Source organism: Amblyraja radiata, chromosome 8 (genome assembly GCF_010909765.2).
Source record: "Amblyraja radiata isolate CabotCenter1 chromosome 8, sAmbRad1.1.pri, whole genome shotgun sequence".
Lineage (NCBI taxonomy): Eukaryota > Metazoa > Chordata > Chondrichthyes > Rajiformes > Rajidae > Amblyraja > Amblyraja radiata.
Window position 1 is genome coordinate 45,594,312 of NC_045963.1, and position 27,340 is coordinate 45,621,651.

The window sequence follows — 27,340 nt, forward strand, 5'->3', positions numbered from 1 at the left end:
GCCGCCTCACAGTGCCAGAGACCCAGATTCGATCTTGACCTCGAGTGCTGTCTGTGTGGAGTTTGCATGTTCTCCCCGTGGCCATATGGGTTTCCTCTGGGTGCTCCGGTTTCCTCCCACATCCCAAAGACATGCAGGTTTGTAGATTAATTGTTTGCTGTAAATTGCCCTTAATGCGTAGGACGTGAAAGGCAAGGCAAGGCAAGGCAAGGCAACTTTATTTATATAGCACATTTCATACACGAGGCAGACTCAAAGTGCTTCACATAAAAACATGTCATACAATAAAATGAAATAATAAAATGAAATAAAATAGAACTAAAAGAAAAGAAAAGCAAAATTAAAAATGCATTATAAAAAGTGCAAAAGTTAAAAGTGCAATGTAGTTAAGATTTAGCTGAAAGCTAAAGTAAACATAAAAGTTTTCAGTCTTGTTTTAAAAGTGGTCAAAGTTGAGGCAAGTCTTAAATCTTCAGGAAGTTTATTCCAGCTATTTGTTGCATAGTAACTAAATCCTGCTTTCCCATGTTTTGTATTTACTCTGGGAATCACTAACAGATTGGTTTCAGAAGATCTTAGCGGTCTAGAAGGCTTATATAGTGGAAGCATGTCAGTGATATACTTTGGTCCTAAACCATGTAGTGATTTATAGGTGAGCAGCAGGATTTTAAAATCAATTCTCTGACATACAGGGAGCCAATGTAAGGATTTAAGTATTGGTGTAATGTGTTCAAATTTTTTGGTCTTTGTTAGAACTCTAGCAACAGCGTTCTGAACAAGCTGTAGCTGCCTGACAGTTTTTTTCGGAAGACCTGCAAGGAGACCGTTACAATAACCTAGCCTACTAGTAATAAAGGCATGTACAAGTTTTTCTAAGTCTTGAGCTGACATGAGTCCTCTTAATCTTGCTACGTTTTTGAGGTGATAGTAGGCCGATTTTGTTACTGATTTGATGTGACTGTCGAAATTTAAATCTGAATCCATAATGACCCCAAGATTTCTGGCTTTGTTTGAAGTTTTCAGGGACAGAGAGTGAAGGTGTTGGGTTACTTTAAGCCTTTCTTTTTTAGCACCAAAAACAATTATCTCGGTTTTGTCCTTATTTAGTTGGAGGAAATTTTGGCACATCCAGTCTTTGACTTGCTCAATGCACTGGCACAGCAGATCTATGGGGCGATAGTCATTTGGTGATAGCGCTATATAGATTTGAGTGTCATCGGCATAGCAGTGGTGGTCAATATTATTATTTCGCATGATTTGCCCTAGTGGGAGCATGTAGATGTTGAATAAAGATCTACATAAAGAGGGCCCTAAGATCGAACCTTGCGGGACTGATACAAAGTCGCCAATGGAAACAAAATAGTTCCTATCTTGTAGATATGACCTGAACCAACTTAAGACTGTGCCTGAGAGCCCCACCCATTTTTCCAACCTGTCCAAAAGTATTGAGTGATCAACAGTGTCGAATGCAGCACTGAGGTCCAATAGCATTAATATTGAAACTTTGCCAGAGTCTGTGTTAAGACGGATGTCGTTTACAACTTTAATAAGGGCGGTCTCGGTGCTATGAAGAGGTCGAAATCCTGGCTGGAAGTTGTCGTAGCAGCCAGTTGAAGCCAGGAAGTGATTAAGTTACTGAAGGACAACTTTCTCAATGATTTTACTTATGAAAGATAGGTTTGATATTGGTCTATAGTTGTTAATAATAGAGGCATCTAGGCTCCGCTTTTTTAAAAGAGGTTTAATAACTGCAGTTTTCAAGGCTTTTGGGAAATTGCCTGATTGAAGAGAGCTGTTAACTATTTGCAGTATGTCTATTGCTAGGCAGTCAAAAACATTCTTAAAGAAGTTGGTAGGTAAAGCATCAAGGCAGCAGGTGGATGGCCTTAGTTGTGTCACCGTTTCCACAAGAGTTTTAGAGTCTATGACATTAAAGCATGTCATCATTGCCACGTTACTTTTGCCTAAACAGGGTGGTGATCCAACATTTTAGTTTGAAGCGGTGATATTGATGGCACGTCTGATGCCTTCAATTTTATCTGTATAAAATAATGCAAACTCATTGCATTTCTGCGTGGAATGGAGTTCAGGTGGTATTTGTGTTGGGGGGTTGGTCAGTATGTCAACAGTTGCAAATAGGATTTTTGCCTTATTAGTGTTGTTGTTAATGATATTGGAGAAAAATGAAACTGGGATAATATAGAACTAGTGTCACACTATTTGGAAGTATTATTCAGGGAAGCTCAAAATAAAGGTTTCTTGTACGTGTTCCAAAATATTTCACCAATTTTGCACTATTAGATATCCAAGGAATGCCTTGGGAACAGTAGAGTTAGAGAAAGAGACAAATTTAAAAATAAAATACAAAACTTCGAAAGTGAAAGTCTGAGTTGGTGGTAGAGGATTACAATCCTGTTTTTCAACTTCAGGCTTGGATCCAACTTTATATAGTATAGTGGCAGAGCTGGCGGAGCTGCTGGCTCACAGACTCAGCGGCCAAGTTTGATCCTGACCAGATACTATCTACGTGGAGTTTGCACGTTTTCCCTGTGACCGTGTGGAATTTCTCCCACATCGCAAAGACTTGGTAGGCCAATTGGTCACTGAACTGCCTCTGGTGTGTAGAGTAGGCGAACGGTAGAATCTATGTGGAGCTGATGGGAATAAACTGGGGTCGTTGTTTGCTGAACGTAGATGGGTGCTTCATGGTCAGCAGCGACCTGATGGGCTGAAGGGCCTGTTTTTGTGCAGTATGAAGCCGAGACTCAGTTACGCAAGCTAATTAGATGAAAGGTCTCTCACTTTAGAATGAGTATCCTGCATGACATTAATCCAGGCAGTCTCAGAGCAGCATGAAAATAAGAAAGAATTTATTTAGTCAGAGGGTGGTGAATCTGTGGAATTGATTGCCACAGACGGCTGTGGAGGCCGTTATTGGATATTTTTTAAGGCGGGGATTGACAGAATCTTAATTAGTAAGGGTGTCAAGAGATTATGGGGAATGGGGATGAGAGGGTAAGATAGATCAGCCATGATTGAATGGCGGAGTACACTTGATGGGCCGAATGGCCCGCATTTTGCACCCAGAACTTATGAACATCTATTAGCGAGATCAATAGAACAATATTAGCTTGAAGCACAAGGAACTGCAGATGCTGGAATCTTGAGCAAAACACAAAGTATGGGAGGAACTCAGCAGTTCAGGAAACATCTGTGGAGGGAATGAACAGATGACGTTTGTCGAGATCTGAAACATCAGTCTGAAGAAGGGTCCCGACCCGAAACATCGGCAGCCCATTCCCTCCAAATATGCTGCCTGACCCACTGAGTTCTTCCTGCATTTGGTGTTTTGAACAATACTAGCTTCAAACTGGCACAAAGGCTTTGCTTAGACAGGGCACAGCATGGGACACTGGGAGTTAAGTAAAACTTACTGAACTATATTATTTTGATATAGTTTTAGCTGGTCAAAAGTTTCTTGTGGCAAATGATTGCCTGCAGTAGATCCTGATCACAAAAATCATAAATCACTTACATCATTCGAATTTTCATATCTGCAGTACCAATACGCTCAAAAATGTTTACATTAAATAAAAATGTTTGCTTTGTTTTTCCATATAATACATGCATTAAGGACAAATTTAAAAACGAGCTCAATTTAAAATGAGTTTGCTTTGGAAACTTACGGTCCATGCACACTATTATCGTATCTCTTTCAAGCTGAGTCACATGGATGACGTTTGTTTGTGGTGTATCTGTGAAAAGCATTATCAAAACATTAAACATCAACAGTATCGATATTTCTTTGACGCATTTATCTTCCATGAGAACCAGACTAATAATGCCATCATCCAAGCTTCCCTCTGCATGTTTGATCTTTAAAACTGAGTTCCTTAATGCTCAATGTTACTTTTAAAAATAATTAACATTTAAATTGTGCCAATAATTTAAATCGAACCAACATGCTATACTGGGTTATAGTTAAAACAGGATATGCAGTAAAAGTAAACGTTCTAATGTCAAATCTGAATCGTCAATAGAACAAAGTGTGGAATGTGGAGTCATGCATTTTGGTAGTAGGAATAAAGGCGTAGACTATTTTCTAAATGGGGCGAGAATCCAGAAATCGGAGGTGCAAAGGAACTTGGGAGTGCTGGCACAAGATTCCCAAAAAGTTAATCTGCAAGTCAAATCGGTAGTAAAGAGGGCAAACTCAATGGCAGCATTTATTTCAGGAGGGTTTGTATAGAAAAACAGGGATGGAATGTTGAGGCTCTATAAGGCACTGGTAAGGCCGCATTTGGAATATTGTGAGCAATTTCGGGCTCACAATAATCTGAGGAAGGATGTGCTGGCTCTGAAAAGGGTCCAAACGGGGTTTACAAGAATGATCCCAGGAATTAGTAGGTTAACCCATGATGAGCGTTTGTCAGCACTGGGCCTGTACTGGGCAGGAGTTTAGAGGAATGAGGGGGAAAAATACAGAATAATGAAAGGCTTGGATAGAGTGGATGTGGAGCGGATGTTTCCACTAGTGGGAGAGTCTAGGACTAGAGGTCATAGCCTCAGAATTAAAGGATGTTCTTTTAGGAAGGAGATGAGGAGAAATGTCTTTGGTCAGAGGGTGGTGAATCTGTGGAATTCTTTGCCACAGAAGGCTGTGGAGGCAGTCAGTGGATATTTTTAAGGCAGAGGGAGATAGGTTCTCGATTAGTGGGGAGAAGGCAGGAGAATGGGGTTAGGAGGAAGGACACATCAGCTAAGATTGAATGGCGGAGTAGATTGATGAGCTAAATGGCCTAATTCTACGCCTATATCTTATGACATAAACTCAGTAAAATACCCGGTGTAGTTTCTTAACTTGTGGATTGGATAGGTTTAGAGGGACATGAGCCAAACATGGTCGGTGTGGACGTGTTGGGCCGAAGGGTCCATTTCCATACTGTAGAACTCTAACTCCGCTCAGGAACGATGCGAAATAAAGTAAAGTAGTAGGTAATTCTTTTAACCCTGAAACTTCCATATTTCAACCCTGTCCCAATTTCTTTCTAAGTAAAAGCTTGGTAGGCCCATGTAGAACAGAGGTCAGTACGTCCATAAGTCTTCCTCAAGGCTGCGAGAACAGAGTTGTGTTACCTGGTTCTTACTCTGCACAGAACATTATAGGGCAAATTTGAAAACAAAATTTCGCTCTTTGAAATTAAAAGTGACCTTGTGATACAATAAGCACAACTCAAGTTAAATGTAATCTGTGCTTTTGTGACGGTATGACATACCAATACCTCTAATACAGTGCATTCAGAAAGTATTCAGACCCCTTCACTTTTTCCACATTTTGTTACTTATTCTAAAATGGATTCAATTCATATTTTTATCATCAATCTACCCACAATACCCCATAATAAAGAAGCTATAACAGATGTTTAGAAATTTTTGCAAAGTAATTAAGAAGAAATAATGGAAATATCACATTTACATAAGTGTTCAGACCCTTTACTCAGTACTTTGTTGAGGCACCTTTGGCAGCGATTACAGCCTCAAGTCTTCTTGGGTATGACGCTACAAGCTTGGCACACCTGTATTTGGGTAATTTCTCCCATTCTTCTCTGCAGATCCTCTCAAGCTCTGTCAGGTTGGATGGGGAGCATTGATGTGCAGCTATTTTCAGGTCCCTCCAGAGATGTTCGATCAGGTTCAAGTTCGGGCTTTCGTAGGGCCACTCAAGGACATTCACAGACTTGGCACGAAGCCACTCCTGCGTTGTCTTGGCTGTGTGCTTAGGGTCATTGTCCTGATGGAAGGTGAACCTCCGCCCCAGTCTGAGGTCCAGAACGCTCTGGAGCAGGTTTTCATCAATGATCACTCTGTACTTTGCTCCGTTCATCTTTCCCTCGATCCTGACTAGTCTCCCAGTTGTTGCTGCTGAAAAACATCCCCACAGCATGATGCTGCCACCACCATGCTTCACCGTAGGTATGGTATTGGCCAGGTGATGAGCGGTGCCTGGTTTCCTCCAGACATGATGCTTGGCATTCAGGCCAAAGAGTTCAATCTTGGTTTCATCAGACCAGAGAATCTGGTTTCTCATTGTCTGAGAGTCCTTTAGGTGCCTTTTGGCAAACTCCAAGTGGGCTGTCATGTGCCTTTTACTGAGGAGTGGCTTCCGTCTGGCCACTCTGCCATAAAGGCCTGATTGGTGGAGTGCTGCAGATATAGTTGTGCTTCTGGAAGGTTCTCCCATCTCCTCAGATGAACTCTGGAGCTCTGTCAGAGTGACCATCGGGTTCTTGGTCACCTCCCTGACCAAGGCCCTTCTCCCCCGATTGCTCAGTTTGGTCAGGCGGTCAGCCCTATGAAGAGTCCTGGTGGTTCCAAAGTATTTCCATTTAAGAATGACAGAAGCCACTGTGCTCTTCGGGACCTGCAATGCTTCAAAAATTGTTTTATACCCTTCCCCAGATCTGTGTCTCGACACAATCCTGTCTCGGACATCTACGGACAAATCCTTCATCTTCATGGCTTGGCTTTTGCTCCGACATGCACTGTCAAATGAGGGACCTTATACAGACAGGTGTGCCTTTCCAAATCATGTCCAATTTAATTTACCACTGGTGTAAAATGTGGATAATCAATGGAAACAGGATGAACCTAAGCTCAATTTTGAATGTCATAGCAAAGGGTCTGAATACTTATGTAAATGTGATATTTCAGTTATTTCTTTTTAATTACTTTGCAAAAATTTCTAAACACCTGTTTTCGCTTCTTCATTCTGGGGTTTTGTGTGTAGATTGATGATAAAAAAAAATGAATTTAATCCATTTTAAAATAAGGCTGCAACGTAACAAATTGTGGAAAAACTGAAGGGGTCTGACTACTTTCCGAATGCACTGTAAGTTAAAAACTAGATGGATGTACTGCAGCCAAAAGCATGACTTGTTTTGTCTTTGGGAGATGTACTGTATGTAATGATAAGCAACCTGGTGCACTGGTCCACTCAAGAAAAATCCCTCTCATTTCCTTTCAGTCTAGACTATTATCTTAAATTTGGCCAACAATATCAAAGCCTTTGTAGACACAGGAACCACAGACACTGGTTTACAAAAATAAAAGGCACAAAGTGCTGAAGTAACTCAGCAGGTCAGGTAGCATTTCTGGAGAGTGTGGATATGTGACGTTTCAGGTTGGGACCCTTCCATCGCCTATCCATGTTCTCCGGAAATGCTGCCTGACCAAAAATAAACTTTACTCAGAATAATAAAAATATACAAAACAAGAACTGCGCAAATCCTCTTCCGACATTCTCAGTGGCCATACATACATTCATTAGGTTTGTATTTGGTAGCGTTCATTAAACTCTCATTATACTCGGCCCCCTTGCCACTCATGTGCCTCTTGGTGATATCCCTTCCCTTGTTTGAGGGGCATCTTCGCCACACCCTATCCCCAATGTCCAGCAGAGGAAGGATCCTGCAATATGATCGTCCCCCACAAAGCCTTGGCATTGGCTGCACCAAGCTTCAGTGCGTCCCTCAGCACGTACTCCTGCAGCCTGGAATGGCCGGACCCTCTGAGTTACTCTACCACTTGTCTTTATTTCCCCAGAAGTCTTTGTCCATATTTCTTTATGTCCATCTATCCCGAGCTGACATACCTGTCTCAGTGAACCAGGAAGAAGTAGAATTTGGATTGACCGTCTCAAACCGCACAACTTGGTTAAGTTCTGTCCCTTTACTGACGGCAACACAGAGCAGCGGGTATTCCTGTTCTGGAACCACCAGCAGTTCAAACACTTTCAGCGGATGTGGCAGAGGAAAATCAACATTCTAGGGTGAAAACAAACATAAAATACATTCTTTGTCCACAGATGTGCCACTCTCAGTTCAAGGCTGTACAATTCGCATTCGCTTACAGTTGATGGAATTAAGTTTAGTCTCGAGATACTCCAGTGAAACAGGCCCTTTGGCCCACCATCAATCACCCATTCACTCTATTTCTATGTTATCCCACTTTCGCATCCACTCCCTACACACTAGGGGCAATTTGTAAGTGGCAGAGCCCAATTAACCTACAAACCCGCAGGGTTTCCCGCAACCTTTTGGGATATTGGAGAAAACCAGGGCACCGGAGGAAACTGACCTGGTGATGGGGAGAACATGCAAACTCCACGCAGACAGCACCCATGGTCAGGATCGAAGCCTGGTCTCTTGCGCTGTGAGGCAGCAACTCCACCAACTGTGCCACTATACCTCCCTCAAGATTAAAATGAACTTAATTTTTGGTGAAAAGGGAAATTGACAGAGTGGTGCAGCTAGTAGAGCCGCTGCTTCACAGCGCCAGAGACTCAGGTTCGATCCTGACCTCAGGTGCTGTACTTGCGGAGTTTGTATGTTCTCCCTGTGACCACGCGGGTTTTTTCTCTGAAAACTCTGGTTTCTTCCCACAATGCAAAAACATGCGGGTGTGTGGCTAAATTGCCCTCTGTAAAACACATCAATAAAAATAATAATCCATCCAAGTCTTGACGTCAGGTACTAACATTGCATTCCCCTTCCGATTTTCAATGGCATTTGACAGGGGCACTCACAAACCAGAGGCCAGACTGGGAGGGTCCTGTGAACGGCAATATTGGGTGATATCCACTTACTTTGATCAACATGAACTTCTGCATTTGTTCCACCCACTCCAACAAAATAATGCTGGACTGCAGCGCTCCACAGAGGTACTTGTGCCCTGTGTACGGGTTCCTCACTGCAACAAATAATGTGCAATAGCAGTTTCCATTACACAGTTTACTGCATTACATAATCAACTAATACAACACTGTGTCAGAGATCTTATCACTGCCTTGTTTAAAGCATCAAACAGTATGACTAGAAAGATTTCAATAAAACAATATGCAGGTGTCGATCACAAAGTTAGGATTTCAGTAAAGCGTAATGTTGAAACGTATTATTTTTGTATGCAATGAGTTTGAAATCTGAAAGTGCAATTATAAATATTATTTTTTTAATCCTTGATTCCAAGCTAAAATTCTCATTGCTTCCTTTGGAGGAAATGATTGGGTTAATTCCTGATAAAGAATCAAAGATTGCATCTTGATTTTCTGTAGTGTTTCTCATAAAGTTAAAAACAACCACAGTAAACCAAAGAAAAGCAGATGGTATGCTAACCTTTGCTACAAAAGGAATGGAGTAAATAAAAGACAGGATTTTTTGCAAAAATGTGATGAAGTGCTCTGATGGGATCTCCTCTAGAGTACTGGGTAACGTTGTGGACTCTTTGTCTCGAGTAAAATGCACCCCCTGTGAGGGACAGGGACAAAGATAATCAAGGAGGAGACACAAGGAACCAAGTGTTTCCACTTTGAAGGAAATTACCTGAAATTCGGGAAATTCTGGTTGTCTTCGGGTAATTTTAGGGAAATCGAATAATTTGGGGAAATTTCCGCATCCGGCCCGCGTAGGGTTGTAAAGGTAATACACACAGCAGTGCCGGTTTGGCGCTCAAAGGTTTAAACAGAGCGCTGTCAGTTTAACGCGTGGGAATTTAAACAAAGAGCTGTCTGCTGCAGCGCTATGGGTTCTAAATATAGCGCCACCAGCTGCAGCGCTGTGGGTTCTAAATATAATACCACTGGCTGCAGCGCTGTGGGCTTTAAAAATAGCGCTTTGGCCACAATGCTATGGGTCACAGACTGTTCGGGAGAATTCTCGTGTAACAATGAGTCTTTGGAATTCTCTTTCTCAGTGGAAGTTGAGCCTTTGATTATTTTTCAGGCAGTGGTAGAATTCTGAATAAGCCTAGTGGTGAAAAGTTACCAATGGGCGGTGGGATTGCAGTTACATTGGGATTGGCTTTGATCTTACAGAACGGTGGGTGGGCTCAAGGGGGAGAGGGAGGGAGAGGGAAAGAGGGAGGGGAGGAGAAAGGGAGAGAGGGAGAGGAGGGGGAGTAGGAGAGAGAGAGAAGGAGGAGGAGGGATGGAGAGAGGGAGGGAGAAGGAGGGAGGGAGAGAGGGAGAAGGAGGGGGAGGGAGGGGGAGAAAAAAAGGGGAGAGAGAGATGGAGGAAGGGAAAGGGGAAGGGAGGGAGGGAGAGAAAGTGGGATTGAGAGGGAGGGATTGAGAGGGAGAGAGGGAGGGAAGGAGGGAGAGAGGGAGAAAGGGAGGGAGAGGGAACAGAGACTGAGACACATGAGAGCAGGTTGAAAAAACGGACACCGCAATTTGTTGGAGGCAACGAAAGCTGCCTTGCATAACACTGTACGGGAGTAACAGAAGCAGGCAGATAAGGTGTAGTTACATAGATCTGTTTTGCCTTGTTCCCCTTTGTGTTGTTAATGTGTGCCCGCAACAAAATAAAAACTACAGATAGCATGCAGGAAGCATTTTTGAAAATTTCCGGAAATACCATCAAATTCCAGGAAATTTGGGATTCTATTTCTTTGAGTTGTGGAAGCACTGAAGGAACCACAGATGCTAGAATCTTGAGCAAAACACAAAGTCCTGGAGTAACTCAGCTGGTCAGGCCGCATCTGTGGAGAAAATGGACGGATGACGATTCGAGTTGGAACCTTTCTTCAAAGAAACATCGCCTGCCCATTTCCTCCACAGATCATGCCTGAGCCGTTGAGTTACAACATCATTTGTTTTGACAAAGATTATTAAGATTGACCTCTGTGGTGAGAAAAGCAACTGAGGACAGATTGCATCAATGTTTTCTTTTGAGAAGATTCAAAATGAATCATATTAAAAATTACAACGTTAGTAGAAGCAGGGCGTGCATTGAGTTCTAGCTTCTCCCTGCTTGTAGCTCGAACAAGAGACCAACTATTTAAGACAAATACAAAAAATTGTACTCTGAATTTTCTGGACTTCTTTATCTTAAATTGCCCAATGATTGAGCATATTTGACCAGGTGTGAGCAATTGTCTTTCTGCTAACAGGATAGCACGCAACAAAAAGCTTTTCAGGAGGGGAAGGGGGTGTGTGTGGGCAGGGAGGGATATGTGCGAGGGGGTGTGTGTTGGTGAGGGGGGTGTGTTGGCAGGGGGTGCAGGCAGTGGGGGGGGGGGTGCAGGCAGTGGGGGGGGGAGGGGTTGTGGGGGGTTTGTGAGGGGGAAGGGGTGAGGGGGCGGGGGGGGGGGGTGTGTGGGTGTGGGGGGGGAGAGAGCTTGGAAAAAAAACGGGGGAAGAGCCATGGGGGAGAATGGGGTATCACTGGGGTGGGGGGCAGGGACCAGCAAGAGGAGCCAGACGGGAAGAGGCTGGAGCTGGTGGTGCGATGGGGACTCACAAAGAGCGCTAGTCATTCTCCTCCACCGGGATCAGAGTCTCCACTTCCCATTTGCCAATATTGACGACATTGACACGTCTCCCACGCTGCGCCGCTTCCGGTCCCTCCGAAAATTGTGTCTGGTTGGAGACCTCCGCCGGCCATCCTCAGCTCCAGTTATGACGCAATTGCGCAGGAAGGGGCGGACCGTTTCGCAGAGTGACAGAAGAGACTAATCCGCTCGCTGCTGACTGGCAGGAGAGATCGATATGCGATATCGATATTTTTAAGATTTTTAAACCTCGCTAACTTTTACAATTTACCACCGATCGGAACGAAACTTGGTGCACTCGCAGCACAGGAGAACGGTGAGATGGCAAAAAATCATAGCGCTATCATGTACCGTTTTTGCGGAAATTTTTAAAACGCGCAAACCGGAACAGCCCTAGATCAGAGTTTTAGTAAAGTATAGATGGAGAAAGGGAACTGCAGATGCTGGTTTACAAATCAAAGACACAAAGTGCTGGAGTATCTCAGCAGGTCAGGCAGCATCTCTGGAGGGCTTGGGCAGGTGACGTTTCGAGTTGGAACCATTCTTCAGAATGCCTAAGGAGATAACAGAAAGTCCTTACCAACGCAACATTTTTGGCAGCCTTTTGTATCTGGGACCTTTGTGGATACTGCAAATTTCCTGCAAAATAAATGTAAGCGTTAATAGATTTTCCGTACAAATTTTATCCACACATTAAGAATTAGTCAGTTAAAAGCAATTGGGAGACTGTCACATCAAGCATTATGTTGTCAATGAATTTTTCAAGGGATGGCATCGAACTAAACAACTTTCTCCGTGGCCTCCTTCCACTTCTATAAAGATTGCGGATTCTAGCAAACTTTGTGAATGCAACGCCAGCATGCAGTGCCCTCCATAAAGTTTGGGACGAAGACCCATCATTTATTTATTTGCCTCTGTACTCCACAATATGAGATTTGTAATTTTAAAAAATCACATGTGGTTAAAGTGCACATTGTCAGATTTTAATAAAGGCCATTTTTATACATTTTGGTTTCACGATGTAGAAATTACAGCAGTGTTTATACATAGTCCCACACATTAAGGAGGACACTGTATATTTCAAGGGATCTGGAATACAAAAACAGGGAGGTAATGCCAAGGCTTTATAAGGCACTGGTCAGACGGCATTTGGAGTATTGTGAGTAGTTTCCCCATATCCGAGGAAGGATGTGGTGGCATTGGAGAGGATCCAGAGGAGGTTTACGAGATGATTGGGTTAACATATGATGAGCGTTTGATGGACGGGCCTGTACTTGCTAGAGTTTAAAATGATGAGGGGGGACCTCATTGAAACTTACCACAAAGTGAAAGGGCTGGGAGGAGTGGATGTGGAGAGGATGTTTCCACATGGGGGAGTCTAGGATCAGAGGTTATAGCCTCAGAATAAAAGAACATACCTTAAGAAAGGAGATGAGGAATTTGTTTAATCAGAGGGTGGTGAATCTGTGGAATTCATTGCCACGGAAGGCTGTGGAGGCAGTCAATGGGTATTTTTTATATCAATGGAGATTGATAGGTTCTTGATTAGTATGGGTCTCAGGGCTTATGGGAAGAATGGGGTTGAGAGTGAAAGATGGATCAAACATAATTGAATGGCGGAGTAGACGAGGAACTGAATGGCCTAATTCTGCTCCTACAACTTATGAGCATAAAGATCCCTGAAGAGCAGTCGGGAAACAAACCTGGCTGGCTTCTCCTCCCATCAAACCGTCATATAGATTGATTGATGGATTGAAAGATACAGCATGGAAACAGGCCAACCGAGTCCACGCTGACCATGAATTAGCCGTTCACACACATTAACCCAATTTCTCATCCGCTCCCTACACACTAAGGGCCGTTTAGAAACCAACAAACCCGCACATCTTTGGGATGTGGGAAGAAACCGGAGCACCGCCTGGTTTCAGGGAGGATTGTGCAAACTCCACAGAGGCAGCACCCAAGGTCAGGATCAAATCTGGATCTCTGGTACTGAGGCAGCGGCTCTACCAGCTGCGCCACTGTGCCGCCCCAATGGTTGGACTCGCTGTGCATGCCTGGTCACTATTTATGCATTTGGTTGCTTGTTTATCAAAGGTACATTAATCAACCCACTCTTATCTCCAAGTGAAGGCTTTATTGCAGCCACCCAATATGTTCCTGCATATCATCTGAAAAATAATAATCATGCTCAGAGTCGCTTCTTACCTGGGCAGTATCCTGTCAGGAAGTCTGTAGGCAGGAATAGACACTGGCAACTTTTGCATTTGTCTAGCATATTCAAAAAGACCCAGCAAGTTGTGAGAATGAAGTTGTGATGCTTTTCCTAAAAAGAGAACAAACTGCCTTCAGTAAACCTGAAGAATATCAAATGCCATCTACAAATTTCCTCACACAAGATGGAAGCTTGTTAAACAATACTTAGTTTGGCTTTGTCCCAACCCAACCTCTTTTCCAGCTTTCCTGGCAAACTTTCTCCCTCTACCGCAATCAGTCTGAAGAAGGGTCCCGACACAAAACGTCACCTGTTCCTGATCTCCAGAAATGTTCCCTGACCCGCTGCGTTACTCCAGCACTTTGTGCTCTGCTCAAGATTTGAGCATCTGCAGTTGCTTGTGTCTCCAGAGAAAGAGGGAGGCTAGTTTGAGGTAGATGTTGTTTTGGTCCAGACCGAGCTTTGAATGATCACCCAGCTGGTTTTAAAAGTGTGGTGAGGGTTTCAACGGAGCAACTTTTCAGGCAACGAACTCTGGATGAACAACATCACTAAGTTATAGTCATAGAGTCAGGCAGCACAGAAATAAGTCCTTCAGCCCAACTCAAACTGGCCCATCTACGCTAATCCTATTTGTCTTCGTTTGGTCCACATACCTCTAAACCTGTCCTACCCACGCACCTGTCCAAATGTCTTTAAAATGTCGTTGTACCTACCTCAACTACCCTTCTTAAAGCTCATTCCATTTACTCACCACCCTGAGTGGAAAAGTTTCCGATGTGTGTAGGGACCATCCCAGCACCAGCAGTTCCCCGTTATCTCTCTTTCACATCCACAATTTACAGAGGCCAATAAACCTACAAACCCACACTTCTTTGGGATGTGGAAGGAAACAGGAGCACCTGGAGGAAACCCACATGGTCACAAGAAGTTCACTCTCCACACAGACAGCACCCAAGTCAGGATCAATCCCAGGTCTCTGGCACTGTGAGGCAGCGATTCTACCAGCTGCAGCACTGATGTCTTCCTTCCTCTTCCCACACATATCATTCTTCAGCTGTATATTTCTTCCGGCACAGTAGGATAATATCATTACTGTTTGGAGGAGGTCATTCTTTAGGCTGCGTAACAGCTTCACGATGCAAGACGGGAAGCTACTAAACTGGTGAAAAAACCACGCTAAAACTCTGCCAAGGATATTATCTGGTGTAACAAAGTTCATAGGAGCAGACTACTCCACTATTCAATCATGTCAGATCTATCTTTCCCTCTCAGCCCCAGTCTCCTGCCTTCTCCCCATATCCCCTGACACTCTTACTAATCAAGAATCTGTCAATCTCCACCCTAAAAATACCCACGGACTTGGCCTCCACAACCGTCTGTGGCAATGAATTCCACAGATTCACCACCGTCTGGCTAAAGAAATTCCTCCTCATCTCCTTTCTAAAGGTATATCCTTTTATTCTGAGGCTGTGCCCTGTGGTCCTAGACTCTCCCTCCAGTGAAGACATTAGTGGGAAAAGGGAAGTTGCTCAGGAAATTAATAGTTAAATATAACTATGGAATAAATGCGACTTGGTAAGGAAAATGATAGAAAATTCTCAAAGCACTGCAGGTCAGGTAGCATCTGAGCAGCATCCCTCCTTCACATTGCTTTAAAGGATGTCTATAATACACTATTATTGCTACTCTTGAGTTAAAATTATTTTACATTTCAGATTTGAAGAAATTGTGTTCAACTTACCAGATATTGATAATAAAGAATTGTTCATTACATACAACCACGTGCATCTTCTCTGGATAAGCTAGAATGACAGTACAAGATCACTGAAGTAACAGGTGGAGATTACAATGTGTAAGTTACACGTCCATCTCTTCATCACCCGTACTGTAAAGAAAACCAATCACCATTTAATTTCTCAACTAAAGAGTCTTCTGGGAAATTTCGAATGGTAACCAATTTCTGAATGGTTCTTCCAAAAACTAGAACACAGTCCTGATCTTTCAATCTACCTCATTGCGGACATTGGACTTTGTCCCTGGAACTGTTACACTACAATGCTGAGAAACTATATTAAGCATTTTTCTCTTCACTGTACCCATTGTACCTGAGTTTGACCTGATTGTATTCATGTACAGTATTATCTGATTTGATTGAATAGCATGCAAACAAAACCTTTTCACTCTACCACTTGGCGATAATAAAGCTAAACCTAAATTAAATGATTAACTCTAAAAATTCAGTGTAAAGACTAATTCTTTACCTGCTCCATTGATGTTTCATGCAGTTCATTAAGGTTCAAAGTATAAATGCCCTCTTCAGCACCAAATATGAGGTACTGATCTACGGAGGAAAAGAAATGTATTAAACGTACAAAAGCAGAAAACAAAAATAAGCCATTTAATTCTGGAAATGATAAATACCTCTTGTGTCTGGATTAATCCACGACGTTGCACAGTGAATTTTAAGAGGGCAGCCATTAAAGACTTTTGAGAAACATGCACCCATCTGAAAAAGATCAATTTGGTTTCCATTTTATTTAAAGTTACCTTGCACTTGTCACTCACAGTGCCCTCCATAATGTTTGGGACAAAGACCCGTCATTTATTTATTTGCCTCTGTACTCCACAATTTGAGATTTGTAATAGAAAAAAATCACGTGGTAAAAGTGCACATTGTCAGATTTTATTAAAGGCCATTTTTATATATTTTGGTTTCACCATGTAGAAATTACAGCTGTGTTTGTACATAGTCCCCCCCCCCTCCTTGTCTTTGTCCCAAACAATATGGAGGGCACTGTATATCACATTATTTCAAGTTCATAAATTCTAGGAGCAGAATTAGGCCATTTGGTCCAATAAGTCTACCACGCCATTCAATCATGGCTGATCTATCTATCCCTCTCAACCCCATTTTACTGTCTTTTCTCCATAACCCGACACGTGTACTATTCATGAATCTGCCAATCTCTGTCTTAAAAATACACATTGACTTAGCCTCCACCGCCATCTGCGACAATGAATTCCACTGGTTCACTACCCTCTAAAGAAAAAAAGCTAAATAAATTCCCTTTCATCTCCTTACTAAAGGTACGTTCCTTTATTTTGAGGTTATTGCCTCTGCTCCTAGACTCTCCCACTAGTGGAAACATCTTCTCCACAGGATTTGTTAAATGGAGATGAATTCCTGTAACACCTAGTCCCAACTTTTACCTTTGTCTATAAACTTTTCATAATAATGTATAAACTTATTTCATAATTTATAAAGTGGTATAATTTTAAAAAATCAGAACAGAATAATATGAACTATATTCCAAGCTTAGAGTGTATTTCAATCCCATGTTGTTTTATTTATAAATGTCATGTATTTTGATAATGCCATTACCCTTGACATTACCAGTGTTTGGGAGCAAGGCTGTCTCTTTACATCAGTCAGTTATCATCTTATGTACATCTACCATTGCAATGGTATAGAAAGGATAGACAGTCACAACTTTTTCCCCCAGGGTGGAAATGTTAAATACCAGAGAGCATAGCTTTAAAATGAGAGGGGCATCGACTTGTCTGCTTTGCTGGTTTCCAACACTATTGGCCAGGACACTCAAAGTTTGATTGATTGAATGATAAAGCATATAAACAGGCTCTCCGGCCCAACGTGTCCACGCCAACCATCGATCACCCATTCACACCAGTTCTATGTTGTCCCATTTTCTCATCCATTCCCGACACACTAGGGGCAATTTACAGTGGGCCATGTCTACCCGCATGTCTTTGGGATGCGGGAGGAAACCCACACGGTCACAAAATCCACACAGACAACACCCGAGGTCAGGATGGAACTCAGGGCTCTGGTGTTGTGAAATGGCTATACCAACTGCACCTCTGTGCTGCCCTAAATTAAAATTCAGGTTCAGAAAAAAAAATTAACAATTTTTTCTTCCCTCTTATTACATTTTCATCTCTGGTCAAAGTTACTTTATTTTTTGAATTACATTTCTGTAAGTCACCCTAAGCGTGTAGGGAGTGTGCACGCAAGTGGGATAACAAAGAGCGAGTGTGAATGTGTTCATTTTTAAATTAGACTTGGAACCTGCAGAAGCAGTTTCTCATTTTGTGATATTCTGGACAACTATGACACCTCAGTGGAACTTATAATGTTACTTTTATTACAGAAATTGTGAAGATAATTAAAGTAGCAGTTTGTTGAAGCTGCCTGAATCGCATCAGAGTAGTGAAACTAAGATATCAGTTCACAAATTAGAATAGAGATGAAGAGGAATGGCCTAATTCTGCTCCTCTGCCAGTCTATCACCAATTAGAGAGCAATCCTGACCTACCATCAACCTCACTGGAGACCTTCAGACTATCTTTAGTCAGACTTTACTGCACTTTATCTTGCGCTAAATTATATTCCCTTTATCCTGTTTCTGTACACTCTGGGTGGCTTGATTGTAATCATGTATAATCTTTCCGCTGACTTTATAATACGCAATAAAAAAGCTGTTCACTGTAACTCGAGAAGAAACCAGAATGAGATAAGGAGTCCCACCTTTTTGAGGTTCAGGAAAAGAATTGTTGGTACACAATAATAAACTAAACTATGTCTTCTGATCTTACATTTCCTGTAGTCATTAACACCAGACCAGCCATAGCCATGATGGAATGCATGCCACAGGAGGAGTGTCTTCAGCAATTCAGATCCAGGAATCCAGTTCATACCACTCCTTCCCCACAACCCTTAATCAGCTTCCCCCCCTCCTCCTGCCTGCAACCTACTGCATGAAACACAAAAGCATTCAGATCCTGTGATTCTGGGCTTCCAGACATTCAGCAGACATAGTGTAGAAGCATTAAGGCACAGGAAGAGCATTTTTAGAATGCTGTATCCAAGGGAACAGCTAGTCAGTCATACTGCACAGGCCCTTCAGCCCAACCCGTGCATGCTGACCAAGATGCCACATCTACACTAATTCAATTTGCCTGTCTTTGGCCCATTTCCCTACAAACCTTAAGTGACGCCACACGCAAACTGGAGGAACAACATTCATGTGTGTATATATTTATATTATGGTATATGGACACACTGATCTGTTTTGTAGTTCGGTGTGCTGAAGCAAAGCAAGAATTTCATGACAATAAACTCACTTGAACTTGAACTTGTCACATTGTCATATGCAGCTTACAACTCAGCGGTATGAATGTTAAATTCTCTAATTTTCGGTAACATACAAACATTTCCTTCCTCCATTAAAAGGTGGTTAACCAATTTCACAGCTCACAATGATGTATCCCTCGGGATCACACCGTCCCTGTCCAACAATTGGCCTATCAGGGAACCACCCTGCCTGAGATCATGATTTGCCAACACTGATTTGTCCTGGTCTTTTCTTGCTTCCAGTTCCTACATTGAATCTGAAGAAGGGTCCCGACATGAAACATCACCAATCCATTTTCTGCAGAGATGCTGCCTGATCTGCTGAGTTACTCCAGAATTTTGTGTCTATTCCTCTAAACCTTTCCCGTCAACATACCTGTCCAAATGTATTTTAAATGGTGTTATAGTACCTGCCTCAACTATCTCCTCAGACAGCCTATTGCATATACCCACCTCGGGTCCCTTTTAAATCTTCCCCCTCACCTTAAACCGATGTCCTCCCCTTCCCTGGTTTACTGACATTTATTCCTTGGAGCGCAGGAAGATGAGGGATGATCTTACAGAGATGTACAAGATCATGAGAGGAATAGATCAAGTAAATGCACAAACTCCTTTGTCCAGAGTAGGGGAATCAAGAACCAGAAGATATAGGTTTTATGCAAGGGGGGGGGGAAGATTTAATAGGAGCCGAGGGGTAAAAACATTTTTAACACAAAGGGTGATGGGTGTATGGAACGAGCTACCAGAGAAGGTAGTTGAGGCAAGTACCAACATAACATTTAAGAAACATTTGAGCAGGTACCTGGATAGGTAAATTTAGAGGGTTATGGGCATAGCACGGGCAGGTGGGACTAGTTTAGATGGGGTATGTTGGTTGGCATGGGCAAGTGTGCCGAAGGGCCTGTTTTCACTGTATGACTCTATGACCAAGCGTTGCTGTGGGCCTGTTTTATCTGCCCTGTAACATAATTGCTGACGTCGAGAAGATACTTGATAAATGAAGCGTGTTTAATACCGTGCTAAAGCTGCCGTAAGATGGACTATTCCTTTGCAGTAAAATAAACACATCCGATGTTTAATTTACAGCAATTATACTTCCTTAGATTGGCAGTTGTCGTTCAAGAATGGCTGGCACTAACCCAGTGTCGGAGAGACCAGCAGGAAATAGCTTTCTTCCTTTCAGTTTCCTCTACATTCATGAAAATTGATTGGAATCTCTGACATTTGATAGATAAAGCAATTTATTAAATTGGTCATTTTAAAACTAGTTTCGGGAAAGCATTTGCACTGAAATGATTTCCGTTCACCTTTAAATTCTGAAAGTGCTATCTGAAACATCTTTGTTATTTATGCAAAAGTACAGCAGCTTCAGAGAGGGGCTGATTCAAGGTTCAATCAAACAGCTGCTTCTGTATTGTGCCATCCAGAAATGCACTCAGCAGGATCGTTGGTGCACTTCTACACTGGATACAAACTAAACTGAGCAGAGTTAGAGCAGGTAGACACAAAATGCTGGAGTAACTTAGCGGGACAGGCAGCATCTCTGGAGAGAAGGAATGGGTGACGTTTCAGGTCAAGACCCTTCTTCAGGCAGGTTATTTCAAGTCTACAAACCATCTTCCCGCTGAAAGTGTTAAATACATCCATTGGCACTGAAAATTATTGGAAACGCGGAATCTCATTTCTGCAGGTTTTAATTATTGTCAGTGATTGCAACAAGATTTGACACATGTTAACAAAAACCCTTATACTTCTTAATCCAATATTTGGTTCCCCTGGTTTCCACAGCTGATTGGCATTGAATTTACCCAGTCTAAGTACACTGCATTTGCAACATTTGCACTCGTCACTTCATTCAATCGGTGTGATTGGAAACACACGGATGCGTGTTCAGTTTAGTTTAGTTTAGAGACACAGCACGGAAACAAGTCCTTCAGCCCACCGAGTCCGCGCCGACCAGTGATCCCGCACACACTAACAGTATCTTCCGCACACACTAACAGTATCCTCCACACACTAGGGATAATTTTACAATTTTAACAAGCCAATTAGCATACAAACCTGTACGTCTTCGGAGTGTAGGAGGAAACCGGAGCACCCGGAGAAAACCCACATGGTCACAAGGAAAACATACAAACTCCGTGCAGACAGCACCTGTAGTCAGGTTGGAACCTGGGTCTCTGGCGCTGTCAGGCAGCACCGCTGCGCCACGGTGAAGCCCTGCTCACTCCAGTCCTGAACACAAGATTCTACACCAACATGTGTGAGTAGCGGAAGATGTTATTAAAGTGCCCTGATGCATTAAAGTATGCTTTTTGAAGAGTAATAATAATAATAATAATGGATGGGATTTATATAGCGCCTTTCTAATACTCAAGGCGCTTTACATCGCGAGTAAACCCCTGGCTTTCAAATGTAAATAGTTCTGGCAAATAAAGTGGATGCATTGATCCCAATTCAACAGAGATTGCTTTCCCAACTTCAACTTGTAAAGAGATACAGTCTGAATCTACACCCATTTAACAATCCCTTCCATCATTCAAAACCAAGTCCTGCTACCATGGTGATAAGTATTGGACACTCACATGCACTTTTGGGGTTGGAGGAAGGCCATTACTAACAGGTTTCTGTAAGGAAAGAGAAAGAAACAAAGTAAGTACAAAAGTGAGTAAGTAGGAGCCACTTCCTGACAGCACAATCACACAGATAGAATACAACAGGGGGGAGAACCTTCAGTGAGCACCTTCTTTAATATTGCTTTCAATTTTAAAACTAGAGAGCATAGGTGTTAAGTTGAGAGGAGAGACCTTTTTCTTTGGAGTGTTGGAGTCGGGGGGGGGGGGGGGGGGGGGGGTGACCTTGTTAAGATATGGAGGGGCATAGACAAAGTGAATGCTCACAGTCTTTTCCCCAGGGTAAAGGATTCTAAAACTAGAGGATACAGGCTTAAGGTAAGAGGGGAGAGATTTAAGAGGAACCTCAGGGCAACTTTTTCACTCAGAGGGTAGTCCGTATCTGGAATGAGCTGCCAGAGGAAGCTATAGAAGTGGATACAATTATTACATATAAAAGACATTTGAACAGATATATGGATAGGAAGTGTTTAGAGGATCATGGACAAAATGCAAGAAAATGAAATCAGCCCAATTTATCAACTTGGACTAGATGGGCCAAAATAACTATTTCCATGCTGTACTGCTGTATGATTCTATTGTCCAGGAACACATTAATCGATATTCAGATATAGCTGCAACTGAACATCAATGCATCAACTGACAAACTTTAGACTCTAGAGATACAGTGTGGAAAGTGCCCCTTCAGCCCACCTGGTCCACACCGACCAGCGATCCCTGTACAATAACACTATCCTACACACTAGGGACAATTTACAATTTTAACAAAGTCAATTAACCTACTGGCTAACACTCTGGATAATGGTACTAAAGACGTGTTAAATAATGCACATTTATAAATCTCATGAGCTCAGGGAGTCAGACAAAAGTCAGCTCCACTTACGACTGTGTCACAAGTAAACTGTTCACCTATTTCCTTGCTCTGTCTGCAGGCTTTGACACAAGTCGACAAGAGATGAGAACGATGGATAATAAAAGTCAAAGCAAAGAACTACTCAGCATGACCAAAGCACCTGACAGAGACACCCTGGGCGCCTTGCAAAGTACCCCCTCCTCCCCCCCATCCATGTGAATATCCGGTGGCCGATGTCTGATCTGGGAGGACTGTCCCTTAGATAAAACAAGGAACAGGGCGATAGAGTTGTACACCGTATCTTACCACCAAAGCCAACACCCCTGCACACATGTTGGAGTTTGGTGATTTACTTTAATTTATTAAACTTGTTTATTGTATTATCTATGAGTACTGTGTTTACAGAATTGTTATGGTGTTGCAAGTAGGAATTTCATTGTTCCATTGTTGGTACATATGATGAGAATTAAACGTTCTCAATAGTGCATCATGGTCAGTTTATAGACAGGAAAAACAGTCAACTTGTCTCCACATGCATCTTTACGAAGCATCACTTACTAAAAATGTACAGGCTACTTAGCACAAGTACCATTCAGCGCAGTAATTTCACTGTATATTTACATAGTATTCTTTTAAACTAGGTTATTTTCACCATCTAATCTTCAAAATAGCCAAAGGCCAACTAGAGAGTGGTCCTGACCTACCATCTACCTCATTAGAGACCTTCAAACTATCTTTCATCGGACTTTATCTTGCATTAAACATTATACCCGTTATCCTGTATCTGTACACTGTGGACGGCTTGATTGTAATCATGTCTAGCCTTCCCGCTGACTGGATAACACGCAACAAAAACGCTTTTCACTGTACACGTGACAATAATAAACTAAGCTGAACTAGGGTTATGGGTGTGACTCTTAACCTGAACCAATCGTCACTGTGTAAGTTGGCAACTGATGATCAGTCTGACGCATTTCACAAAGGGTTATTCTACAGGCGAGGAACATTCCCATCTTATATGGAAATCTACAGAAACGTTGACAAACAAAACACTATGCTTTTAGTTTAGTTTTAGAGATACAGCATGAAAACAGCTCCTTTGGCCCCCGCGGTCCACGCCAACTATCGATCACCCACTCGCGCTCGTTCCACATTATCCCATTTTCTCATCAACTCTCTCCACATTATGGGCAATTTACAGAGGCCAATTAGCCTACAAACCCGCACGTCTTTGGGATGTGGGGGGAAAACTGGAGCACCCAGAGGAAACCCACAAAGTCACAGGGAAAACGTGCAAACTCCACAGACAGACAGCACCCGAGCTCAGGGTCAAACCTGGGCCTTTGGCGCTGTGAGGCAGTGGCACTACCAGCTGTGCCACTGTGCCAACTAACCCCAGCAAAGAGCAAATGTCAACTGTGTAATCCAAAGGCAGAAACAAATATTTAAAAAAAGAATGGGAGGGTAAAGTTCATATGCCAATTTTAACGAAATACTAAACACTGAAGTTGTGTACATAATATTGGTCATTGTCTGGATCATTCTTTCACTAGTGCAAAAATACAGCCAGGTTCAGGGACAGTTTCTTCCCAGATGTTATACGGCAACTGACCCATCCTATCACCAACTGGAGAGCGGTCCTGACCTACAATCTACAACATTTGAGACCCTCGGACTATCTTTAATTGAACTTTGCTGGACTTTATCTTGTGCTATTCCCTTTTCCCTGTATCTGTACAGAGTTTAGCTTAGTTTATTGTCACGTGTACTGAGGTAGTGAAAAGCTTACATTACATGCTAACCAGTCAGCAGAATGACAATCCATGATTACAATTGAGCCATCCACAGTGTACAGATAAATGATAAAGGGCAAGATAATGTTTAGTACAAGATAAATAGTCCAGTAATGTCTGATTAAAGATAGTTTGAGGGTCTCCAATTAGGTAGATGGGAGGTCAGGATCGCTCTCTAGTTGGTGCCTGGATAGTTCAGTTGCCTGATGACAGATGAGAAGAAACTGTCCCTAACTCTGGAGATCTGTGTTTTCACACATCTCTGCCTCTTGCCTGATGGGAGAGGGAAGAGGGACTCGTCCCTGATTATGCTGGTGGCCTTGCCAAGGCAGCGTGAGATGTACTGTGGATGGAGTCAATGGAAGGGAGGTTGGTTTGCGTGATGATCTGGGCTACATCCACAACTCTCTGCACCATGGATGGCATGATGGTAATCACACTTTACACTGACTAGATAGTTATACCGCTTTACCCTGACTGGATACTACGCAACAAAAAGCTTTTAACTGTACATGTGACAATAAATAAACCAAACTAAAAGAATGAATTATAACTGCAATTGCTCTCCAGCCGTGGCAACTGGACAGCTGCCGTTATTGTACACTGTAGACGTTACCACGCAGAGGTACTCACTGGGAGGTCCTTCTTGTCCTTCCTGGGAGGGAGCCCCGGCGGGTAACTGCTTCTGTTTTCGTTCTGCTGCTGGGGGCTGTTCTCCTTCTCCCCATTCACCTGCGTGGAGTTCACTCCGTTCGCTGCACAGAAAAACACAGACTTACCCTCAGCATCAACGTCATGCCCAAAAATTATATGTCCTGATGTTTCGACCGCAAACAGCCAAAAATATAGCCAAGCTAGCCGAGATGTGTAACGAGGGGTGGTCTTACACTGGCATGTACTGAGGGGTGAGCTTATACTGGCATGTACTGAGGGGTGATCTTACAGAGTTGTATAAAGTCATAAGGGGAACAAGGTGAATGCACAGTCTTTTAGCCAGAGTAGGGGAATCAAGAACCAGAGGACATAGGTTTAAGGAGAGAGGGGAAGATTTAATAGGAAACTGAGGAGCAACTTTTTCCAGAGGGTGGTGGATGTATGGAACAAGCTGCTGGAGGAGGTAGTTGAGGCAGGTACAGTGACAAGGTACAGCACTTGACAAGCATTTGGACAGGTACATGGATAGGAAAGGTTTCGAGGGATATGGGCAAAATGCGAATAAGTGGGACTAGAGTAGATGGGGCATATTGTTCAGCATGGGAGAGTTGGTTTGAAGAGCCTGTTTCTGTGTTGTATGACTGTGATGGTGATTCACGGGGGCAACAGTAGCAAAGCCACATTTCTGGCCTGCATAGGCATGCTGAGCCCTCCGCTCACTAACATCCTCCAAGAAGGTAGCCTGCAACAGGTTTACAGTTTACCTTCAAGGAACCTTGCATAAATCCATGTTGAGACAGAGCTTCAGCAGCTACACTTCATGTGCAGATGCCAGACCCTCAACTGCCCATGATTAAGGTGACCAAGAACAGTTCAGATCTTTGCCAACTTTGCCACAGTTTATCTTTCCCCAATCAGGATCTCAGGGTCCAATCTCACAGCAGGGCGACCCAAGCAGTCAGCTGACAGGCATCCATTGGGTGGAACATGCGGCTGAGCATTCAGTGTTGCATGGCACGGAAAGTAACAATGCAGGGGCAGCAAAGCAACGGATGAATGCGCCAGCCGCTTCTGTGTTGAACCGATGGTTCAAATGAAGTGAAGTACAATGACTGGTGGCGTCTTGTTCCCAATGTCCATACCTTCATTTCACCGTCAGACAAATATCACTAATTTCTCCAACACAGGAAGATGCAAGGTTGTGACCAACAATATCATACTTTAAGGCAGTGCTTTATTGTGACTGTGCGGCCTAACGAAGCCTCTAAAAAGTTAAACGTCATTATTTCCAGCCACATTACACGTATGTGCAGGCAGATGCTAGTTTATACCGAAGATAGACACAAAATGCTGGAGCAACTCTGCGGGTCAGGCAGCATCTCTGGAGGTGACGTTTCGGGTCTGAAGAAGGGTTCCAACCCGAAACGTCACCTATTCCTTTTCTCCAGAGATGCTGCCTGATCCACTGAGTTATTCCAGCTTTTTGTGTCTATTCACATTACACGTATGTTTATTGAAAATAAATACCAGTACTTTGTCTATAAAAAAAAGCACTGCTTTAAGGCATAAGAAAATGTAAACATGTAACTTCAAAAGACAATGCTTCTGAGTGTCTGGTATAAACTTATGGACAAAAGGAAGAAGAGGCTACCAATTTAAACATCTTTTGGTTTTAAATGTTGAAAAATGGGTCTGTTTGGATTTATATTTATGACATAATTCATTGAATCATAAAAGATAATCAGAATAATTTTGTGCCTTAGAATTTTTTTATTTTTTTTCCCTCTGACGATATCTCCCCCAGATAAGGCACAGATTTTTGGTCGGGGTAAGGTTGTAATATGCACTTGCCAGATAACATTGTCAGTCGTAAAGACTTTACTGTATTCCAGTCCTCCCATCCATCACGTTCAAACTCCTTCAATGCCGCAACAATTCCCTCCTCTCTACACTTCAATCTCCAGCCCACAACCCTCCCAGAAGTGTGTAATCCTCCATGTAATCATGCATCATCCCCTTCAATACTGCTGTGTGCTTGCAATCCTCACTTCTGAAATTCTGAATATGCCTGACTCTCTCTTCCTTTAGGACAGTAAAACTCACCATTTCAAGGACACTGTTAGATACCCAAACTATAGAACAGTACAGCCCTATGGCCCACAATGTTTGTGCCAAACATGATGCCCAGTTATACTAATCTCCTCTGCGTGCACGTGATCCATATCCCACCACTCCCTGCATATCCATGTGCCCATTGTAATGCTTCTTAAACACCACCATCATATCTGCCTCCATCACCACCCTGGCAGCCTGTTCCAGGCACCCACCACTCTCTGTGTAAAAAAAAAACTTCCCCACACATCTCCTTTAAACTTTGCCCCTCTCACCTTAAAGCTATGTATACTAGTATTTGGCATTTCCACACTTGGAATAAGGTTCAGACTTTCTACCCTATCTATAACTCTCATAATTTTATATAATTCTATCAGGTCTCTCCTCAACCTCCAACGTTCTAGAGGAAACAGTCGAAGTGTGTCCAAACTTTCTTTATAGCTAATATCTTCTCATCCAGGCAGCATTCGGGTAATCCTCCTCTGCACCCTCTCCAAAGCCTCACAACATACCTGTAATGGGGCGACCACAACTGCAAGCAACTCCAAATGCAGCCCAACAAAAGTCCTATACAGCTGCAACTTGACTTCCTAGCTTATA

The 27,340-nt window shown here is 42.8% G+C and overlaps 1 protein-coding gene across 5 annotated transcripts in view; it reads right to left on the reverse strand.

Moving 5' to 3' along the window:
- map4k3 (mitogen-activated protein kinase kinase kinase kinase 3) overlaps positions 1-27,340 on the reverse strand; it is a 149,224-nt gene that overhangs the window by 9,525 nt on the left and 112,359 nt on the right. For 4 of the 5 annotated variants that reach the window (XM_033025766.1, XM_033025764.1, XM_033025763.1 and 1 more), the window contains 10 exons: positions 24,608-24,729; positions 21,281-21,322; positions 15,965-16,049; positions 15,805-15,884; positions 15,285-15,345; positions 13,534-13,651; positions 11,906-11,964; positions 8,645-8,748; positions 7,652-7,823; positions 3,687-3,755 (listed from right to left, as the gene is read on the reverse strand). In XM_033025766.1, the coding sequence (XP_032881657.1) occupies positions 3,687-3,755; positions 7,652-7,823; positions 8,645-8,748; positions 11,906-11,964; positions 13,534-13,651; positions 15,285-15,345; positions 15,805-15,884; positions 15,965-16,049; positions 21,281-21,322; positions 24,608-24,729 (912 nt within the window). The remainder of the gene's footprint in view (positions 1-3,686; positions 3,756-7,651; positions 7,824-8,644; positions 8,749-11,905; positions 11,965-13,533; positions 13,652-15,284; positions 15,346-15,804; positions 15,885-15,964; positions 16,050-21,280; positions 21,323-24,607; positions 24,730-27,340) is intronic. The other variant, XM_033025762.1, reaches the window with a different exon arrangement.